General features: G+C 39.9%; 1 protein-coding gene across 10 annotated transcripts in view; it reads left to right on the top strand.

The window, feature by feature from the left end:
- Window positions 1-16,764, top strand: part of ARMC8 (armadillo repeat containing 8) — an 85,531-nt gene that overhangs the window by 55,745 nt on the left and 13,022 nt on the right. For all 10 annotated transcript variants that reach the window (XR_010373837.1, XM_064457169.1, XM_064457164.1 and 7 more), the window contains 6 exons: window positions 1,033-1,093; window positions 5,541-5,741; window positions 8,306-8,401; window positions 9,900-9,982; window positions 10,281-10,362; window positions 16,210-16,296. Coding sequence is in view for 9 of the 10 variants with exons in the window: in XM_064457169.1 (XP_064313239.1) it covers window positions 1,033-1,093; window positions 5,541-5,741; window positions 8,306-8,401; window positions 9,900-9,982; window positions 10,281-10,362; window positions 16,210-16,296 (610 nt within the window). In the remaining variant the exon portion in view is untranslated. The remainder of the gene's footprint in view (window positions 1-1,032; window positions 1,094-5,540; window positions 5,742-8,305; window positions 8,402-9,899; window positions 9,983-10,280; window positions 10,363-16,209; window positions 16,297-16,764) is intronic.

The raw sequence follows: 16,764 nt of genomic DNA, 5'->3' as shown, positions 1-16,764 counted from the left end.
ACATGGTATGGTTACAGTACATTAGCATATTACTGCTCCTTAGCTGAGCAAATATAATTGACCTTATGTACGTTTTTAGCCTGCCCAATTTAGAGTTGAAAAATATTAATTTTAAGTCACCTTCGCTGAAATCCAGTCATTCTCTTAACCTCAGCTGTGGCATGATAAAAGCCAGTTACAATGGCTTAGTTCAAAAGCTAAAACAAAAGATACTTGACTGTTCCTGCACTGACTGTAGAGCAGTTATCTCCCAGCTTCATTCGACTTCCTTGTAGTAAAGCATCTAAAAAGTGTAAACCAATTTTATTGGTGGGTGAACTACTTTGCATTTCTGGTAGCTTGGAGTACATGTATGATGTAGATTAACAAAGCAACTTATGCATTTGTCTGATGTTGTGTGTCAACACTGTAGTTTGAGACCTTGGAGCTGTCATATCCAGCCTAAGCTGTTGTCTAATAAAGAACAAGTGCTGGTTTGGTTCAGTGCCAGACGCTTAATCGGGCAAGGATGTGCTTATTCCAGCAGAGCATTAAGACATGCCTCTGGACAAGCGTCACAACAATACTGCATCACCTAGGCTAATACACAGCTTGAATGATTTCTGTCTGAGCTGTCAGGCTACCGAACCTGTATCAGTTCTCTCCTGATTGTTTCAAGTGCTTGCACATGCTCTTTGCATCAAAGGACAAATCTATGTATATTGCTCCTTTATCTTAACGAAAGTTGTTCGTTTTGGGTTTTTTTGTTGGTAAAAGAGGTTTGTAAAATTGAGCTTGATAGTTAGGCCTTTTTTGACTAGTGTGTGGCATACATATTGATTGGTGCTCCAGCAAGATGTCCAGTTCTAGAAATCTGCTCAAAAGTGTGTCTTGTAGTAGTTTGTGTGCCCAGGTCTAGTAAGCACAAATGTATTGAAATCAATGGTAGAAAAAAGGGGAGTACATTTCATTAATGCAGTTGGTTGTTCTGCAACATCTTAAGTGCATAAAGACCAATGATAAGTGAATGTATGTTTTATTATATTGTTACAGCCTTACTTCCATGTGCAGAGCTGGAGCAATACGGACGGACGATTCTTGCATCGTTCTTAAGGTGAGCTGGTTAAACAGTTTAAAATGTTTTTCTCACATAGGGCTATCCTGTGTTTATTTGTCTCATAAAAAGTAGCACAAAAACTGTTACACTGAAGATTTCAAAGCACCAAGGTCTGATTTTTTTTTTTTAGTTAAAAAATTAGTTTCCTAATTTCCCTTTGTGTCTTTAAGCATTTATAGTGACATGGCTTTTTTGGAGATGTTTTAAATAAAGAATCATACTAAAAGGTCAATATCCAGGAATAAATATCCCAGAGCTTGTCGCACATCCATTTGAGGTTTGTAATCACTTCAGTAACCATTTGTAGGTAACATGGAAACAACATTATTGCCTTGGTCTCTGTATATGAACAAGGCACTGGTTTGTCTTTCAATAACTTATTTCACAAGACTAGAATACTTGCAGTCTATACATGGAGTCTGTCACAAGCAGATGACTTCTCAAGTTTCACAATGTTTTTGTAGATTAGTCTGCTTCATACTTTGGCTGGGGAAATTTGTTACCGAAAAACCTCTGTCATGCTGAAACGCTGGATTTGATTTTTACACGGCATGTGACTTTATAAGGAAATTCAGTAAAGTAAACTTCATTAAATACTGTAGGAATGTAATCTTTTTCTTAATAGTCACACTTCTATAGCTAGTCAAAAGAAAAAAAAAAAAGCTGTTGGTGAGCAAGCATATCATCCAGAGATCAGATAATACTAACACTGCTTGCTTCTTCATGAGATATTGAAGTATTACTGTAACACTGCTATAAGAAAACATGTTTGCTTTCTTTGATAATTACTGTAGCAGTCTGGCAGACTGCAAAGCTTTTAGTCTGCTTTTAGCATCCTTCGTTCCACAGAATAACACATAGTTCAGACTTAAGGAAATGCAGTTTAAATGCCTGAAAAAATATTTTTTTTCTCCATATATGCCCCTGTACTGAGATTGAGAAGATGACATGTGTTCGTGGAACAAGTCTAGCATGAAGGGCCTAATCAGCAAAGCAGTCATTGTCAGGATTTAGTGGTGTATGGTCTGAGACCCAGTAACTTTTTATCAGAATTCTTTGTGGCTGTGATGGTTCCCCCATGGTGTTCAGATCCTCTCATGAACAGACAGCTAATAAGTGTATGCATAACCATAGCATGTGCTGGAAGTCTGTGGCACTGCAGGTAGCTGTGTGTACTACAAGCAACAAATACTTCTCACCACCAAAGGCTACTGATCAGTATCTTCTCACTGTGGTCTGTTGCAAACCCCTGATGGCTCTTGCAAGCTTACGTTTTAAACTGGAGAACTTTCACCAGAGTGTATAGAACTGTCCCAAAGTCCTACTTTTTGGTAATGCTGGGGAAAGAGTAGGTTGTGTGTAAGATACAGAAATAACAAACTGTATTCATGTCCATGGCAGTAGTCTTGCATATGTACAGCTTTCATTAGTGTGATTTTGGTATCCATCATCCCAGATAATGACAGATGAAAAATCCATATGTCAGCTGAGACAAAGGCCCATCCCTCCTGTCTTTTTACAGAGGAAAGTCCAAAATGCAATTCATTCCAGTGTTGCTGGTATTAATAGTGACATCTGTTCTGCACAGGCATGTGGTCTTACAGCAAGTAGGGAGGTCAAGCTGCATCCCTCTCTCTCATTCTCCTACTTAGCTTTTTTCCAAAATGGACACTCCTATTCCCTGATCTCTTTTCTTTCTCATTACAATACTTGCAAACTGAGGGCTCCGATTCCATGCTCCCAACCTATCTCGCTCCTGCAAGCCTCATTCTTGTTTTGAAAATTTCTTCCTTTCAGAAATCCCCCACTGTTTGCTTAACCCCGGGCTATGTCCTTGTCAGGATGCTTAGGTTCCAGAACTGTTCTGCTCTGCAGAGAAGAAATGGGGGACGAGTGCTGTAGGCAAAGGCAGGTTATTGCCTATAGCAGGCTGCCAACTGTGTGGAGCTACACGTGCTTTGCCGCGTGGGCCAAATGGATAACTGCACTCCTGTCAAACCATTGTAAACTGGTTGGTTTGCCAGCCTACAGCAACAGGACCACTTTCTCATGGAAGCTGCTTCTGTGCAAATAAACATTTTAAATTATGGACTAAAATTGGTTGTAATACTTGAGAGTAGATGAAAGAGTGAGTAGATGAAAGAGTGAGGACAGAAGGAAGGTACGGAACCTTGCCCTCTTTTCCAAAAAACTCATTTCTTCTTTTCTGGGGTCGCTCCAGGATCTCATAGTTTTAAGGTAACACACTGTCTCAGTCTGTGGTAAATTCAGTCACAAATTGTTTGACCTCTGGTGAACTAAAACAAAGCAATGCCCTCTTCAGTTTTCAGAAATAGTTGAAGAGAACTTTGACCCTTCGCTCTCAAACTTCCTTCAGTTGGAGGGCAGTCAGGGATGTGTGTTTCCAAATGGTTTTAATTTATTTTCATTGCTCAGTTTGAGCAGTGGGTTGGCCTGTAACATGTTAAAAATAAAATCAGCTGGGGTGGGGAAAAGGCAGAGGAGGCTGATAAATAATGGATTTGCTTGGAAGGAAAGCTATTTCTCTGGAATCCTAGTAACAAAAGTGACCATTTGTCCAGATAACCCTGACGCATCCCAGTGATACCATGTGAATTAAGTATTCTGTCTTTTTAGTCCATTTTCAGACTTTTATCTGCTGGCCAGAAAAGGTCAGGTGTGCTTTGTGGTTCTTCATCTTACACCTCTAATAGAGTCCCCTACTCCTCTCCATTAATTATGCCATACTGGCCTGTAGGTCTAATGGAACCATTAAAATGTGTTCTTCAGAATTCTTGATTTTGTTTCCTTTTAAACAGATGGAATTGCTAAAAGTTGAGTGCTCTCAGGCAGTGACTTAATAATATCTAGTCCTTGAATTCCAAGATATAGCTCATTTCAGGCCATTTGACCTTGGAAAGGATTGGGAAGTACAATATCTTCATGGTTTAGGCATAGAATTCCATTTCTGTTCTTTCTTAGTCAACCTGAATGTAGTTTTTTGAGAGCTTGTGTTCAGTTTTTGTGAGTTTATTTACACCAGTCTTAGTTTTCAATATACCTTAGGCCAGCTTGGTAACTGAAATTGGTGTCATTTAATCATGGTGCAGTTCTAAATTCTACAGGTTACAGTATCATAACAATTAAATGCCTGAAGGCTTTAAAGCAAACTTTGAACAAACTTGCAGAGGTCCTAGAAATCTCACTTTTGGAATGAGGTGATTTCTGGGGGCTGCTTAAGTTTACCAACCCTCAGCAGCTGTCTTCTCTTTTAAAGAGTTCTGCCCAACTTCCTGTGGAAGCAGAAGGTCTTTAGGTGTCTGTGCTATTAGAACCAGGTTCCAACTGTGCAGGCTCAAAGTCTTACCTGATGTCTTAAGTGACAGATATGCAGAGAAGGGGGTGCTTTGGCTCCCTGGATTAGGTGCAGGATTAGATGGTAATCCTTGTGGTAGCATCCACTTTTTTAATAAGTTTAGGCAAGTCCTGTAACTCTACTTCCTTACCTGTCAAATGGAGACACTTATCTATTTAATCGTTTGAACAGTCAATGAATAAATGTTATTTCAGGTCCCCCAAAACGTAATTCTGAGAAACATTTTCCACTAGCATAATTCTGTTCAAGTCAGTGGAGTAATGCAAGCAAAAACCTTGATATTATTCCTCATTTATTTTCACACTTCTGTTTGGTAAGGCTTGAGTCAATAGAGTCCCAGCCACTGGAGAATTGGTCTTTCCAGAGTTAAGTGCCTTTCACTGAGCTTCAGGTAAAGAAAGATTTGGTTCTTTTTAATATTTCAAGTAGAGAAGGTATGACAAAAGTCTTGCCATATGACTATAACCTAGGTAGGAGGATATGTCAGGATAAGGCAGAACGGACCTGGATTCCAGGTAGACTTCATTTCTGGTTGACCAAATATGCTACTTAGTAGTCCTCCCTTCCTTACTACTCTGAGCAGCCAGCATGGGTCAAGGAAGCCCTGAGATTATTTTTGACTGCATTGTCCTTAGTTAATCCCAGATCGTAAAAAGGCAGGAGGGGTCAAGTACTTCTTGGGGGAAGCTTGTGTATTTTCTGTTCTTGTGTGTAGTAAGAATAAACCTGTGCAAATATGAACTTTTGAGGGGATTTTTTTAAGGTTTTGTGAAACTTTGACTATGGTCACTTCTAAACATTGTGTTCATGCAGACTGATTTTGACTGCGTGAGAAGTTGGTTGAAAGTAGCCTACGGTATAGTTAGTAGTGCCTGAACAATGTCTCTCTATATGTAGTCTTTTAAAACTACTAAAATCCTTTTGTCTTAAGGTACGGATATAAAGAACATTGTTGAGAATTGCTCTAGGAGAGGTGTTTGCTTTTTTTGTGTGTGTGTGTGCTTCTTTATGAATGTAGCTGCATTAAGCAATGATGGTTTATTTGTATATAATTTTTTAATTTTTCAGACTTTGCCATGTTTGGTTCGAATGTGTAGTAAGGAAAGACTACTGGAGGAGCGAGTAGAAGGAGCAGAAACACTGGCCTATTTAATTGAAACAGATGTGGAACTCCAGAGAATTGCCAGCATTACTGACCACCTCATTGTCATGCTTGCTGACTACTTCAAGTATCCCAGCTCAGTGAGTGCAATCACTGATATCAAGAGGGTATGTTTCCTTACCTGGTTCCGAAGCTTTGAAAAATGTGCAAAAGCAATAATAAATGGGGTCAGAATATATTTTTTATATTATTTTCCTGTTTAAACCTTATGTCTGAGTTCCTCAATCGAAAGGTGACCAGAGGTCCGGTAGGACTTGATTCCTGAAGCATATAGTCCCCAAGGCTTTGCTCGCTCACTGCTTTTTCTGTGTTATCCAAACTAAGACTGTTCTGTATATCTGGACTCCCCATCCTCTAAGAAGGATGCTGCCATTCTTCTATGTCAAAGATAGAGAAATGGAACACGGGTAGTTTAATATAGCTTCACCATACAAGTTTTGTGACTTTTTCCAGAGGTAGCAATGAAGACCAGACCAAGACATCTGTCATGTTTCTCCTCTGTAGGGTTTAAAAGGCTTACCTTCAGGAACCAGTACATCTCAGCTTCATAAGAGATAATAGTCCATGTGATGTGAGATAGATTTAAATTCTTAGGTCAGGCTTGTAAAAAATGTTAAGTTCAGAGACAGTTCTGTGCTGTTAATGCAGAAAAATGTGGATGTCGTAGCATTCCATATTATGAGTTATCTGCACTTGCAAGAGGTTGGATAAACAGACCAAATATACCTTGGAGACTTAGTGTCTTAGATGTTATACTAAGAGTTCCTATCCATTAACTTTCTTTTTCACAGGTTTACATATATTTTCCAAAGCACTAGTGCATCAGCCTCGGAAGCAAGATTACTTTTATATTCCACATAGGGAAATATCCATTGCCTATTCCCTTCCCCTCTTACTGAGTCTGATTTTTTTTAGAAAGTAGCCCCAAAAAACTGGATTACAGAGCCTTGGTTTTTCTCTGAAACTGTCGGAAGAAGTAGATGCACTTCTCAGGCTTTTATAGAATGGGATTGAGTCTGCATATAGAGCTGCCTTGAATTCTGTGTAAAAATGCAAATGAAATATAAAAAAGTTGCAATATGTAAAAACTTGCAGTATAAAATTAAATAAACAGAATGAAGTTTAGCAACTGATCGGGGAGTAACGGATGTTGGCTGTAGCACCAAAAATATGAATAGGTTCAAAAAGTGAGTGGGGCAATTATAAATATTATGACATTGCTTTGAGCATTCAGAAAGTCTCTAAAAATAGTCAGCTGGGAAGCCAGGGTGCGTGCTTTGTAAAAAATGCCTTGAATTACACCCTGTAAGGTGAAAAATACATGAGGGAGGACTCTGCCAAACAGATTACTTGTCTGTTTTAAATATTCTTAATGATGTACATTCTGCTTTAATATATCTGCACCAGAAAGAACTCATACAGCTTAATTTTTTACTTTTCTTTTATTTTAGTGCTTTGCTGCTTAATACTAGCATTTTTCTGGCATTTTGTGTGGACTTTAAATATTGTATTGTTTTGTGGAACCCTTTGGTACAGAGTTTTGAGGGCAGTCAGAATCATAGAATTTATTCTTGTTGCAAAGAATGTGAAGAGGTCTGAAAGTCTTAATTTTTTGTTCAAAGCAGGGTCAATGCTGAGCTTAGACGAGGTTTGTCAAGGCTTTGTCCAGTTGGCTTGTGAAAACTGCTAAGAATTGAGATTAAACAACCTCTCTGAGTAATCTTTTCCAAAGTTTGACTGTTCTAACGGTGAATTTTTCTTTCCTATATCCAGAAGGAACCTCTCCTGTTTCAATTTGACTGTTTTCTCCTTCTCTTGCTGTACACACATCTATAAAGAGTCTGGATCCATGTTCTTTGTAATCTCCTTGTAGGTATTGGAGGGCAGCTCTTAGGTCTCCGCTCAGCCTTCTCTTCTGGCTGAACAAGCCAGGGTACATCCTGTCTGCTCTCCTGAAGTCAAGGCTCTCTTCTGTGCTCCATGCCTTTCTCATGCCTCTCAGGAACTTGAACACCACTATTTTATGATCCCTATAGCTAGGGCTCTCATTAATCATCATACCCCCAAGCAGTTTTTCCTGATTTGCAAGCAGCCTATCCAGTGGTGCACCACCCTATTTCACCCCTCTAGCACCTGTCTTAAGAAGTTACCTTCCAGAAACATAGACAGCTAGCTTGCACATGCTGTGTTGCCTTTACAGCAGAAGTCAGAAGTTAACATCCACCTTAAGATGGAAGTCCTGTGATTTAGAGACTGGCATTGGTTCCTGCTTTTCTTTCTGTTCTCTTGATAAAACATCCCTTGACTTGATTCTCTCTTAATTTTTTCACTTCTCCTGGCTTGTTCCTGTAACCTTCTGTTGGGTAAATAAGAACAGTTTTTGCCTGAATATGGTCTGGGTAGACTTGTGACTTCATAGAAGTGTTTTGGCCTCAAATTGTTTAGGTTGACTTACCTGTAACTCAGCAGAGAAATTAAGCATACTCCTAACTTCAGTTACTGTATTCAGTTGGTAAATGTGGACATCAGCTAATGGAACAGCAGCTCATTTGTGTTTCTGATTGCCTGTGGTAGACAAAACGCCGGTAGAGAAGCACTAGTTTACAACAAATAAAATAACATCTGTAATTTTTTAGTGTCAAAATTTTATATCTGTGCTTTATTTAAATAGCTTGACCATGATTTGAAGCACGCCCATGAACTGCGCCAAGCTGCTTTCAAGCTCTATGCTTCCTTGGGAGCAAATGATGAAGATATTAGAAAAAAGGTGAGCCTGTGAAAAATGATAGCGAACAGACAAAGCTATAGCTGGAAGTTGGGCTGAAGGGCAGTGCAAGACTTTCCACTCTTCCGTGCCTTTTTTCATTGTGGTATAAGTAGGTTGAAACAACCTACTCTCTTTCTATTATGTTAATGTAAATTTTTACATTGCACTTCCTTTGCATGGGATTTGAACAAAAATTGATGTCTGGCCATAACAAACTGTAAGAGTAATGTTTATTTATGTAAACACCTTCACAGTGACGAACAGATTCTCACAGTAAGTTGTCTTTCAACGTGTTGTGGTCCTTGCTACTCATAAGCTGTGCAGGGGTATTGTTGTGGCATATGAGTAATTTTTGAAACCTGTGTCCTGAGGGACAAAATATACCTCTTGTCATGTATCCTACTATTAAAAAAAAGTTTTTTCAAAAATAAATCCTAGAAAGTCTGATTATATTGGGAAACAAGTCAAAATTTGTTCCATTATTCTGAAGTGATGAAGGGGGCTTGCAGTGTTTTAATAAAGCAGTTGGTGTGAAGGAGAAAAAAACTCTACTTGCATCACAGGAAAGAGATTGGATGGTTGGAGCACTTGTATAGTTAAAATTTTGTGTGGAAAGGGGAGGGAAATCAATGAATAATTAAAAGCAGCATTTTTTGAAATTCAGCATGGAGTTGCTACGTCAAACAAAAATGGCAGGTACAGGCAGAAGGGGAACTTTCTCAGTTTATATGCTGGTTAAAGGGGAAAAACAGAAAGAAGGAGGATAGGGACAGGAGGGAGGCAGGAAACAGAAGCATTGAAAATATAACTATCAGGAAGATTTACCGGTGCGGAGCCATTCAGGATCTCCAGAATTCAAACCCATAAATTTCTCTTTTGTTGCTGGGTGAACTTCTTTAGTTAATAGTAAGGATCCTTCTTTTACATATCAAAGCGTAATTTTTAATAAGTGGTGGGTGTGTACATGACAGAGTTGATTTATTAAACATAAGCCATCTTACATCTTGGTATTAACTCCCTCTTATCCTAGGCTTAAGCGCTTGTGCAGGCCATGCCTAAATATGGCAGATGAACTACTATGTATTTTTTCCAGATAGTTCCGCAACATGTCTCTAATTGGTAGTTTGTATATATTGTGTGCACTCACACATGCTCTCTTTTGTTTTAATATGACATTAAGGGTAATTCAGATATATATATATATACACACACATATACACATACATATATATATGTATGTATATACAAACCCCTGTTTTTCCTTAGTGATTAATAAAATAATTTTGAAAGCATTGGTGGAGCGTAGAATGTAGATGTTTTTTTCTAAATTGTACGCAGATATGCACTACTTTCCACTTAATCTGGGAAGAGAATGTGGGTTGCTGTTTTTAACTACAGTTTTTATATGCAGTATTTAAAATGTTGCAGACAAAAAACGAACAGCCCATCAACACTTATATTCATTTATTCATACAAAATTAATTCCTTTTTGCTCCAGATCATTGAGACTGAAAATATGATGGACCGTATTGTTAATGGCTTGTCTGAATCTAGTATCAAGGTGCGATTAGCTGCAGTCAGGTAGGAGGCTTTTTCTGATTCTTCTGAATACTTGTGTCTTGTCAAAGTCTGATGCTTCACTTGTTAGAATTTCTGCTAATTTTTCAAAAGCTAATCTGAAGTAATTTTTACTGTTGAAAAATCTATTGGGGGAGGACTGGGAGTTATCCTGGATTAATATTATGGGCTTTTTTTTGCTTTTACAATGTACTGATTACCAAATTCTAAGCCAAGTCTTTGTGCAGAAGCAATGTATATATTACAGTAGTGTACATGTGATTGTGTCTGTTTCACAATGAGGGTTTCTTTTCCGTTACAGGTGCTTGCACAGTTTGTCCCGCTCTGTACAGCAGCTCAGGACAAGTTTTCAGGATCATGCTGTATGGAAACCTTTAATGAAGGTAAGTAAAGAAAAGTCAAGCCTCCACTACTGAAGTGTTCTGTTCCATTAAAGGAGGATATGCTGTCTGTTCGATTTGCATGCCTTTCTGTAGAATCATAATACAAATTACCTAGAAATCAAAATTCCATGACCTCCTCAGAGAGTAGTAAATAAACAGAAGCCAAGCAGCAGCAAAGAGGACTGTGGTCTGTGCTTGATTTTTGGGTGGCTTTTTTGTTTGTTTGGTTGGAGTTTTTGTTGTTGTTGTTTTTTGCTTGTTTTCCTTTTGGAGTGATCACTGAGTGAGGCTAAGTTATTCTTAGTGCTTACATAGGGCACTAGGAGGACTATCTCTCCTTTAATTTCAGTCTCAGACTAGATGGTATGGGTCAGACTTGGTCTATAAGCCCTATAAGAGAATTTAGATCTGCATTTTCTCTTCTAATTCTCTGCCTTCTAGATCTCATTGCAGATTCTAAAACTGAAGCCAAAGAGCTCAGCAAGACCTTTAAAAAGACACATTTATTGTCATGCAATTATCCACAAGATTAAATGGGATCAAAGAACGTAAGATATATATATATAATCTCTCATCCTGTAATGTGACTGCCATTAAGTGCAAATAAATAAACCAGTTTCTCAGTTTCAACATCTTTTAGACCTTGAAAATGGGGAACAGACAAAGTCTGCTAGCCAGAATCCTGAAAGCTTAGGCAGCATAGACATCCATCCATGAGAATCAACTGCAGTGAACTTTACTCTCTGTTGAGAAGTGAAATAGGTAGATGGGAGAAAGTGTTGTCAGCAAAACTGATGAGTCTGATAACGAGGCAGTTATGTGAGCTGAGTGTCTAAAGCTTCACTCGAGCCTGAAAGTAAGTAAAGGATCAAGAGATTACTCCCTCTCTCCCACCCCCCCACCCCACCCCCTTTATAACAATCATATCTTATCATGTGTCTATATATATGACAAACATGTATATAAGATATATATGGCCATATATCTTATACATATACATATATCTTGTTATCCATTATGGCCTCATCAGGAAATGGCTTTGTTAAAGAGAGTGTGTGTGTGTGTGTATATATATATGAGAAAGGGCATATATATATTTCTTTATGTATTTAGATATATATATTTATTTAGAGAGAGATATATAAAAATATAAAGATATATGCCCATATATATATATCTCATAATCGGGAGATCCTTTTTTATATCCAGTGATATATAGAATATAATCCAGATAATTATTAGCATATATATACACATAATTATTCAACCCGAGTGGCCTCAACTTCACGAAGTTATAAGAAGTTGAAAAATAAAGATTTATAAGGGGATGTGCCATTGCCAGACAATATCTGGCAATTATTTGCCAGATTATATATACTATATAAATATTGATGATGGGGATAAAATGGATGGGGATCCAGTTATTTCTAGTGATGCAGATATTTCAATACAAGAAAGATGCCTGTTGGGCATACTACTCAGTGACATTTTATCCAGGCCTGACATTTTCTGTCTCCCAAGAGGTGAAACAGAAGAGTAATCACCTCAAGTGTATGTATACAAACGCATGCAGTCTAGGTAACAAACAGGAGGAACTGGAGCTCCGTGCCCACTCAGAAGAGTATGACATCATCGGAGTAACTGAAACATGGTGGGACAACTCAAATGATGGGGATCACAATGGATGCTTACAGGCTCTTTCGTAAGGACAGGCAGGGTAGAAGAGGTGGAGGAGTTGCACTCTACATTAAGGAACACCTTGAATGTATCAAAGTCAACTATGGTGATTGCAACTACTCTATCGAATGCCTCTGGGTTAAAGTCAAAGGGGTCGTCTCCAAGCAGGACCTCACAGTGAGCATCTGCTGTTGACCTCCTAACCACGATGACGAAGTTGACGAAGCAATATTTGGGGCACTAAAGCAAGCTTCTGGCCAACAGAACCTGGTCCTGATGGGGGACTTCAACTACCCAGACATCTGCTGGAAGAACAGTATGCCAGCTCGCATATCATCCACCAAGTTCCTGGAATGTATAGAGGACTGTTTCCTGATAGAAATGTTAGATGTGCCAACCAGGAAGGAGGCGCTGCTGGACTTGCTATTCACAAACCGAGAAAGCCTGCTTTTGGGATCCTGCTGAGTGTGCTGAAGGTCAGCTCTAAGACAAGGGTTCTGGATTTTAGAAGAGCAAACTTCAGTTCACTCAGGGCTCAGTTGGGAGGGATTCAATGATAAGCTTCCATGGAAGACAAAGGAGCTAGTGAGTGCTGTGAATTCTTCAAGAACTCTCTATTGGAAGCACAAAGCCAATTTATCCCCTACAAAGGAAAGGGAAGTAAGCGGAGCAAGAGGCCCCCATGGCTCAACCATGACCTCCTGGGTCTACTCAAATCCAAAAGGGAAGCACACCAGAGATGGAGAAGTGGAGGTTTATCCACCGAGAACTACAAGGGCATTGCCAGAGTGTGCAGAGATGCAGTTAGAAAAGCAAAATCCCAACGCAAATTGAAACTGGCTGTAGACGTGAAAAATGACAAGAAAGATTTCTTCAGACATGTCAACCATTAGCAGAAAAAGAAGGAAAACATAGGCCCACTGTTAAACAGAAAAAGGAGAGTTAATCATCAACAATGCTGAAAAGGCAGAGGTCCTCAACACTTTCTTCACCTCCCTCTACCCACACTGTTGGGTCCCAGGCTTTGGGAACAAAATTGCCAATTGATCCAAACACCGACCCACCATCAGTGAAGGAAGAGTTAGCTTGACCCCTACAAATCGATGGGCCCTGACACCATCCACCTGAGGGTGTTGAGAGAGCTGGCTGATGTCATTGCAAGGCCGCCCTCCATAACCTTCGAGAAGTCGTGGAGAACGGGGGATGTCCCAGAGGACTGGAGAAAGGCAAATGTTACCCCTATCTACAAGAAAGGCTCCAGGGAGGATCTGGGTAACTATAGGCCTTACTTCAATCCCTGGGAAAGTTATGGAACGAATCCTCCTGGGGGCCATCACAAGTCAAATGAAGCACATGATTGGGAAAAGCCAACATGGCTTCACTAAAAGCAGATCGTGCTTGACAAACCTGGTGGCCTTCTATGACAAAGTGACTTGCCTGGTTGACATAGGGCGGGCGGTGGACATTGTCTACCTGGACTTCTCCAAGGCCTTTGATATGGTCCCCCACAGCCTCCTCCTGGAGAAGTTAATGCGTTATGGCCTAGACAAGTGGCCTGTGCAGTGGGTGGGGAACTGGCTGACAGGCCGCACCCAAAGGGTGGTGATAAATAGCTCTTTTTCCAAGTAGCAACCTGTCACTAGTGGAGTCCCCCAGGGATCAATATTGGGCCCAATGTTATTCAGTATTTTTATAAGTGATCTGGATAACAGCATCAAGTGTAGCCTGATGAAGTTTGCTGATGACACCAGGTTGAGTGGGGAAGTAGACACTCCAGAAGGGAGAGCTGCTCTGCAGGAAGATCTGGATAGGCTGGAAGAGTGGGCCAGCAAGAAGCTTATGAAGTTCAACAAGGAGAAGTATAAGGTCATGCACCTGGGAAAACATAATGTGGGAGTGCAGTACAGACTGGGATTTACCTAGGTGGAAAGCAGCTCTGTGGAAAGGGACCTGGGGGTCCTGGTGGACAGAAAGCTCAACATGAGCGAACAGTGGCTGCTGCAGCCAAGAAGGCCAACAGGATGCTGGGTTGCGTCGAAAAGGGCATCGCCAGCAGATATAAAGAAGTCATCATCCCACTCTACTCAGCGCTTGTCAGGCCACACCTGGAGTACTGTGTACAGTTCTGGTCCCCGCTGTTCAAAAAGGATGTGGACAGGCTGGAAGGGGTCCAGAGAAGGGCCACCAAGATGATCAAAGGACTGGGAAACTGCCGTGCGAGGATAGGCTGGGAGAGCTGGGTTTGTTCTGCCTTGAGAAAAGGAGGCTCAGAGGGGATCTCATCACCATGTACCAGTACTTAAGGGGGAGCTGCAAAGAAGATGGAGACTCCCTTTTTATACGGAGTCCCATGGAGAGGACAAGGGGGAATGGACACAAATTGCTCTTAGGGAGATTCTGATTGGACACCAGAGGAAAATTTTTCACATTGAGGACAGTCAACCATTGGAATAATCTCCCCAGGGAACAGGTTGACTTGGCCACGTTGGGCACCTTCAAGAGTCATCTGGACAGGGTGCTGGGCCATCTTGTCTAGACTGTGCTCTTCCTAGAAAGGTTGAACTAGATGATCCCTGAGGTCCCTTCCAACCTGTGATTCTGTGATTTTCTGTTCTGCTTATGTTCTAATTCTCACAAGTTATGGACTCAAGAAAACTTGCCTCACTAGTTATCCTACGCTCTGGCCATCTTGAGAGGTGCAGGCTAAGAAACTTTCTCAGCCCTTTATGTTGCTTGCATGAATTGGGCCCTGAAGTATGGGCCGACTTTTTTCTACAGTTTCATGATAGAAATGATAGTATGTTGTTTTTTGGCAGTATACACAATAAACTTGTAACAAGTTAAGCATTCATCCTTGAATTGGGTGTGTGAGTTGTGGTACTAATCCATGGGTGTCTAATTCATTAGTCTTATTGGAAGGTCAAGGGAGATTTGGTCACGCAAGTTTTTTCTACCAGTATAGTGTAATAATCCCGTGGTTCAGGACTCATGATTATCACCTGAAGGGGCTTGAAGGGAATGGTTTGAATATTTTAAGAGTTTGAGAAAAGCCAAAGTTGAAAACATCAAACCTTTATAAATGTAAAACACAAAAACTACGGGATTGCTTGAAGAAGCACAACTAGCATAAAAGGAGAACAATGTGAAAAAAAGAAAACAATGTAGATGTCGGATGTAAAGGCAGCTGCTGGCAGTTGTTTATTTTGATTTGCTTTAAATAAGCTGAAGTCAGAAACTTGTATATTTATTCCAAAACATCAAGAATTATTCTTAATAGAAAAATAAAAGTAATATTAAATCAAGATAAGTTAATTTTCAGTCTAGATTAATAACAACTACGTAAGTCCTTTCTCTCTCCCCTAACATCCATAGCTGTTTAAGCCATGGAAGAATAATGTCTAAAACTATAGAATTTACATGTAAGTACTTTAGTGTAAGCCACTGTGAATGCAGTAATTATTAATAGTTGCAGTTTGCCCACTGCTGTGAAACAAAAGGTGGTACTGAACAAACCCTTTATTCCCCCCCTTCTTTGCTGGAGGAGCAGTTGTATCCTCCATGCCTATTTCCTCACTGAGTTTTCTCAGAATATCCAAGGCAGATGCTCTGTTTTAAAAATGGCATGCATTGGTCCTACTGGAGATCCAGGCAGAGATAGGAGAGAGTGTAACTTGTTCCAGGCTACTTGCTTTTCTGAAAGGATGGTCATGAGGAAATTTGCAGTGTTGTGCTTTGCACAAGATACAGAAGTGCTGAGGAGGCTGCCCCTGGAGCTTCCTCTTTTCTGTAAACCGTGACATAGAGGTGCACTGCAGGACACAGCCTGCTCTCCCTTGAGAGAATAACTGCAGAGCTAAATTACACCTGCCAGCGCATCTGTGCTTTGGAGAGTGAGAATCTGTTCCCGCTAATTTCTTTTAAATTGGACATGAAAGCTCGCAAATCTGGCTTCTGTGAAATAACTTTGCATTGCTCCAGCTTGTCATGTCATGTGTGTCATCACACTGAGTTGAATAAGAACTGCCTGGAACTGCACTGCTAGCATCAAAGCATCTCCTAAAGTATGGAATATCAAAGTGCAGCATAATTACAGGTATTCCATTTCAGAATGATCCCTTCCTTATCCTGCTAGTTAATGGGGATTCCTTACTCTCTGCTTTGTAACTGCAGGTTTTACAGAATGCTCCAAATGAAATTCTTGTAGTAGCATCTTCCACGCTATGCAATCTTCTTCTGGAATTCTCTCCAAGCAAGGAGGTTAGTATTTATCCAGAAAAAAGAGGCGGTAACAGACAAAAGTTACATTATACAATGGTTCAATAAACATAAAGTTCTAATCTTTATTGGTAGCCAGTGCTTGTGAAATACTATAGAGCCGTAATGTTACGCAGACTGTATCACTGATAGCTTGTGGAAAAAAAAAAATTGTCTGTTTACAGTGCTATGACAGTTAAATATGGTTGAACAGTTAAATGTATTCTCTAAAGAAAGACGTAGCAATGAAATTTTTGAGTTTTTCACTTGTAAAACCCTATTACCTTAAAAAATCCATAAGCAAGAAGAAAACAAACTGATAATTGGCAATATGAGACATTGTCTTAGAGAATGACTGCTGTAATCTTGAAAATGCTGGTATACCTGAGTCTTGTGGTTTTTATTCTTTACGGAATGATACAGGATATCTGTTCTTAAGTTGTGCAATGTCTGTGTTTCATACAGTTCCTA

The sequence above is a fragment of the Phalacrocorax carbo genome, chromosome 7 (assembly GCF_963921805.1).
Source record: "Phalacrocorax carbo chromosome 7, bPhaCar2.1, whole genome shotgun sequence".
NCBI lineage: Eukaryota > Metazoa > Chordata > Aves > Suliformes > Phalacrocoracidae > Phalacrocorax > Phalacrocorax carbo.
The sequence above is the reverse complement of the archived record's forward strand: the minus strand, read 5'-3'. Positions and strand labels throughout refer to the sequence as shown.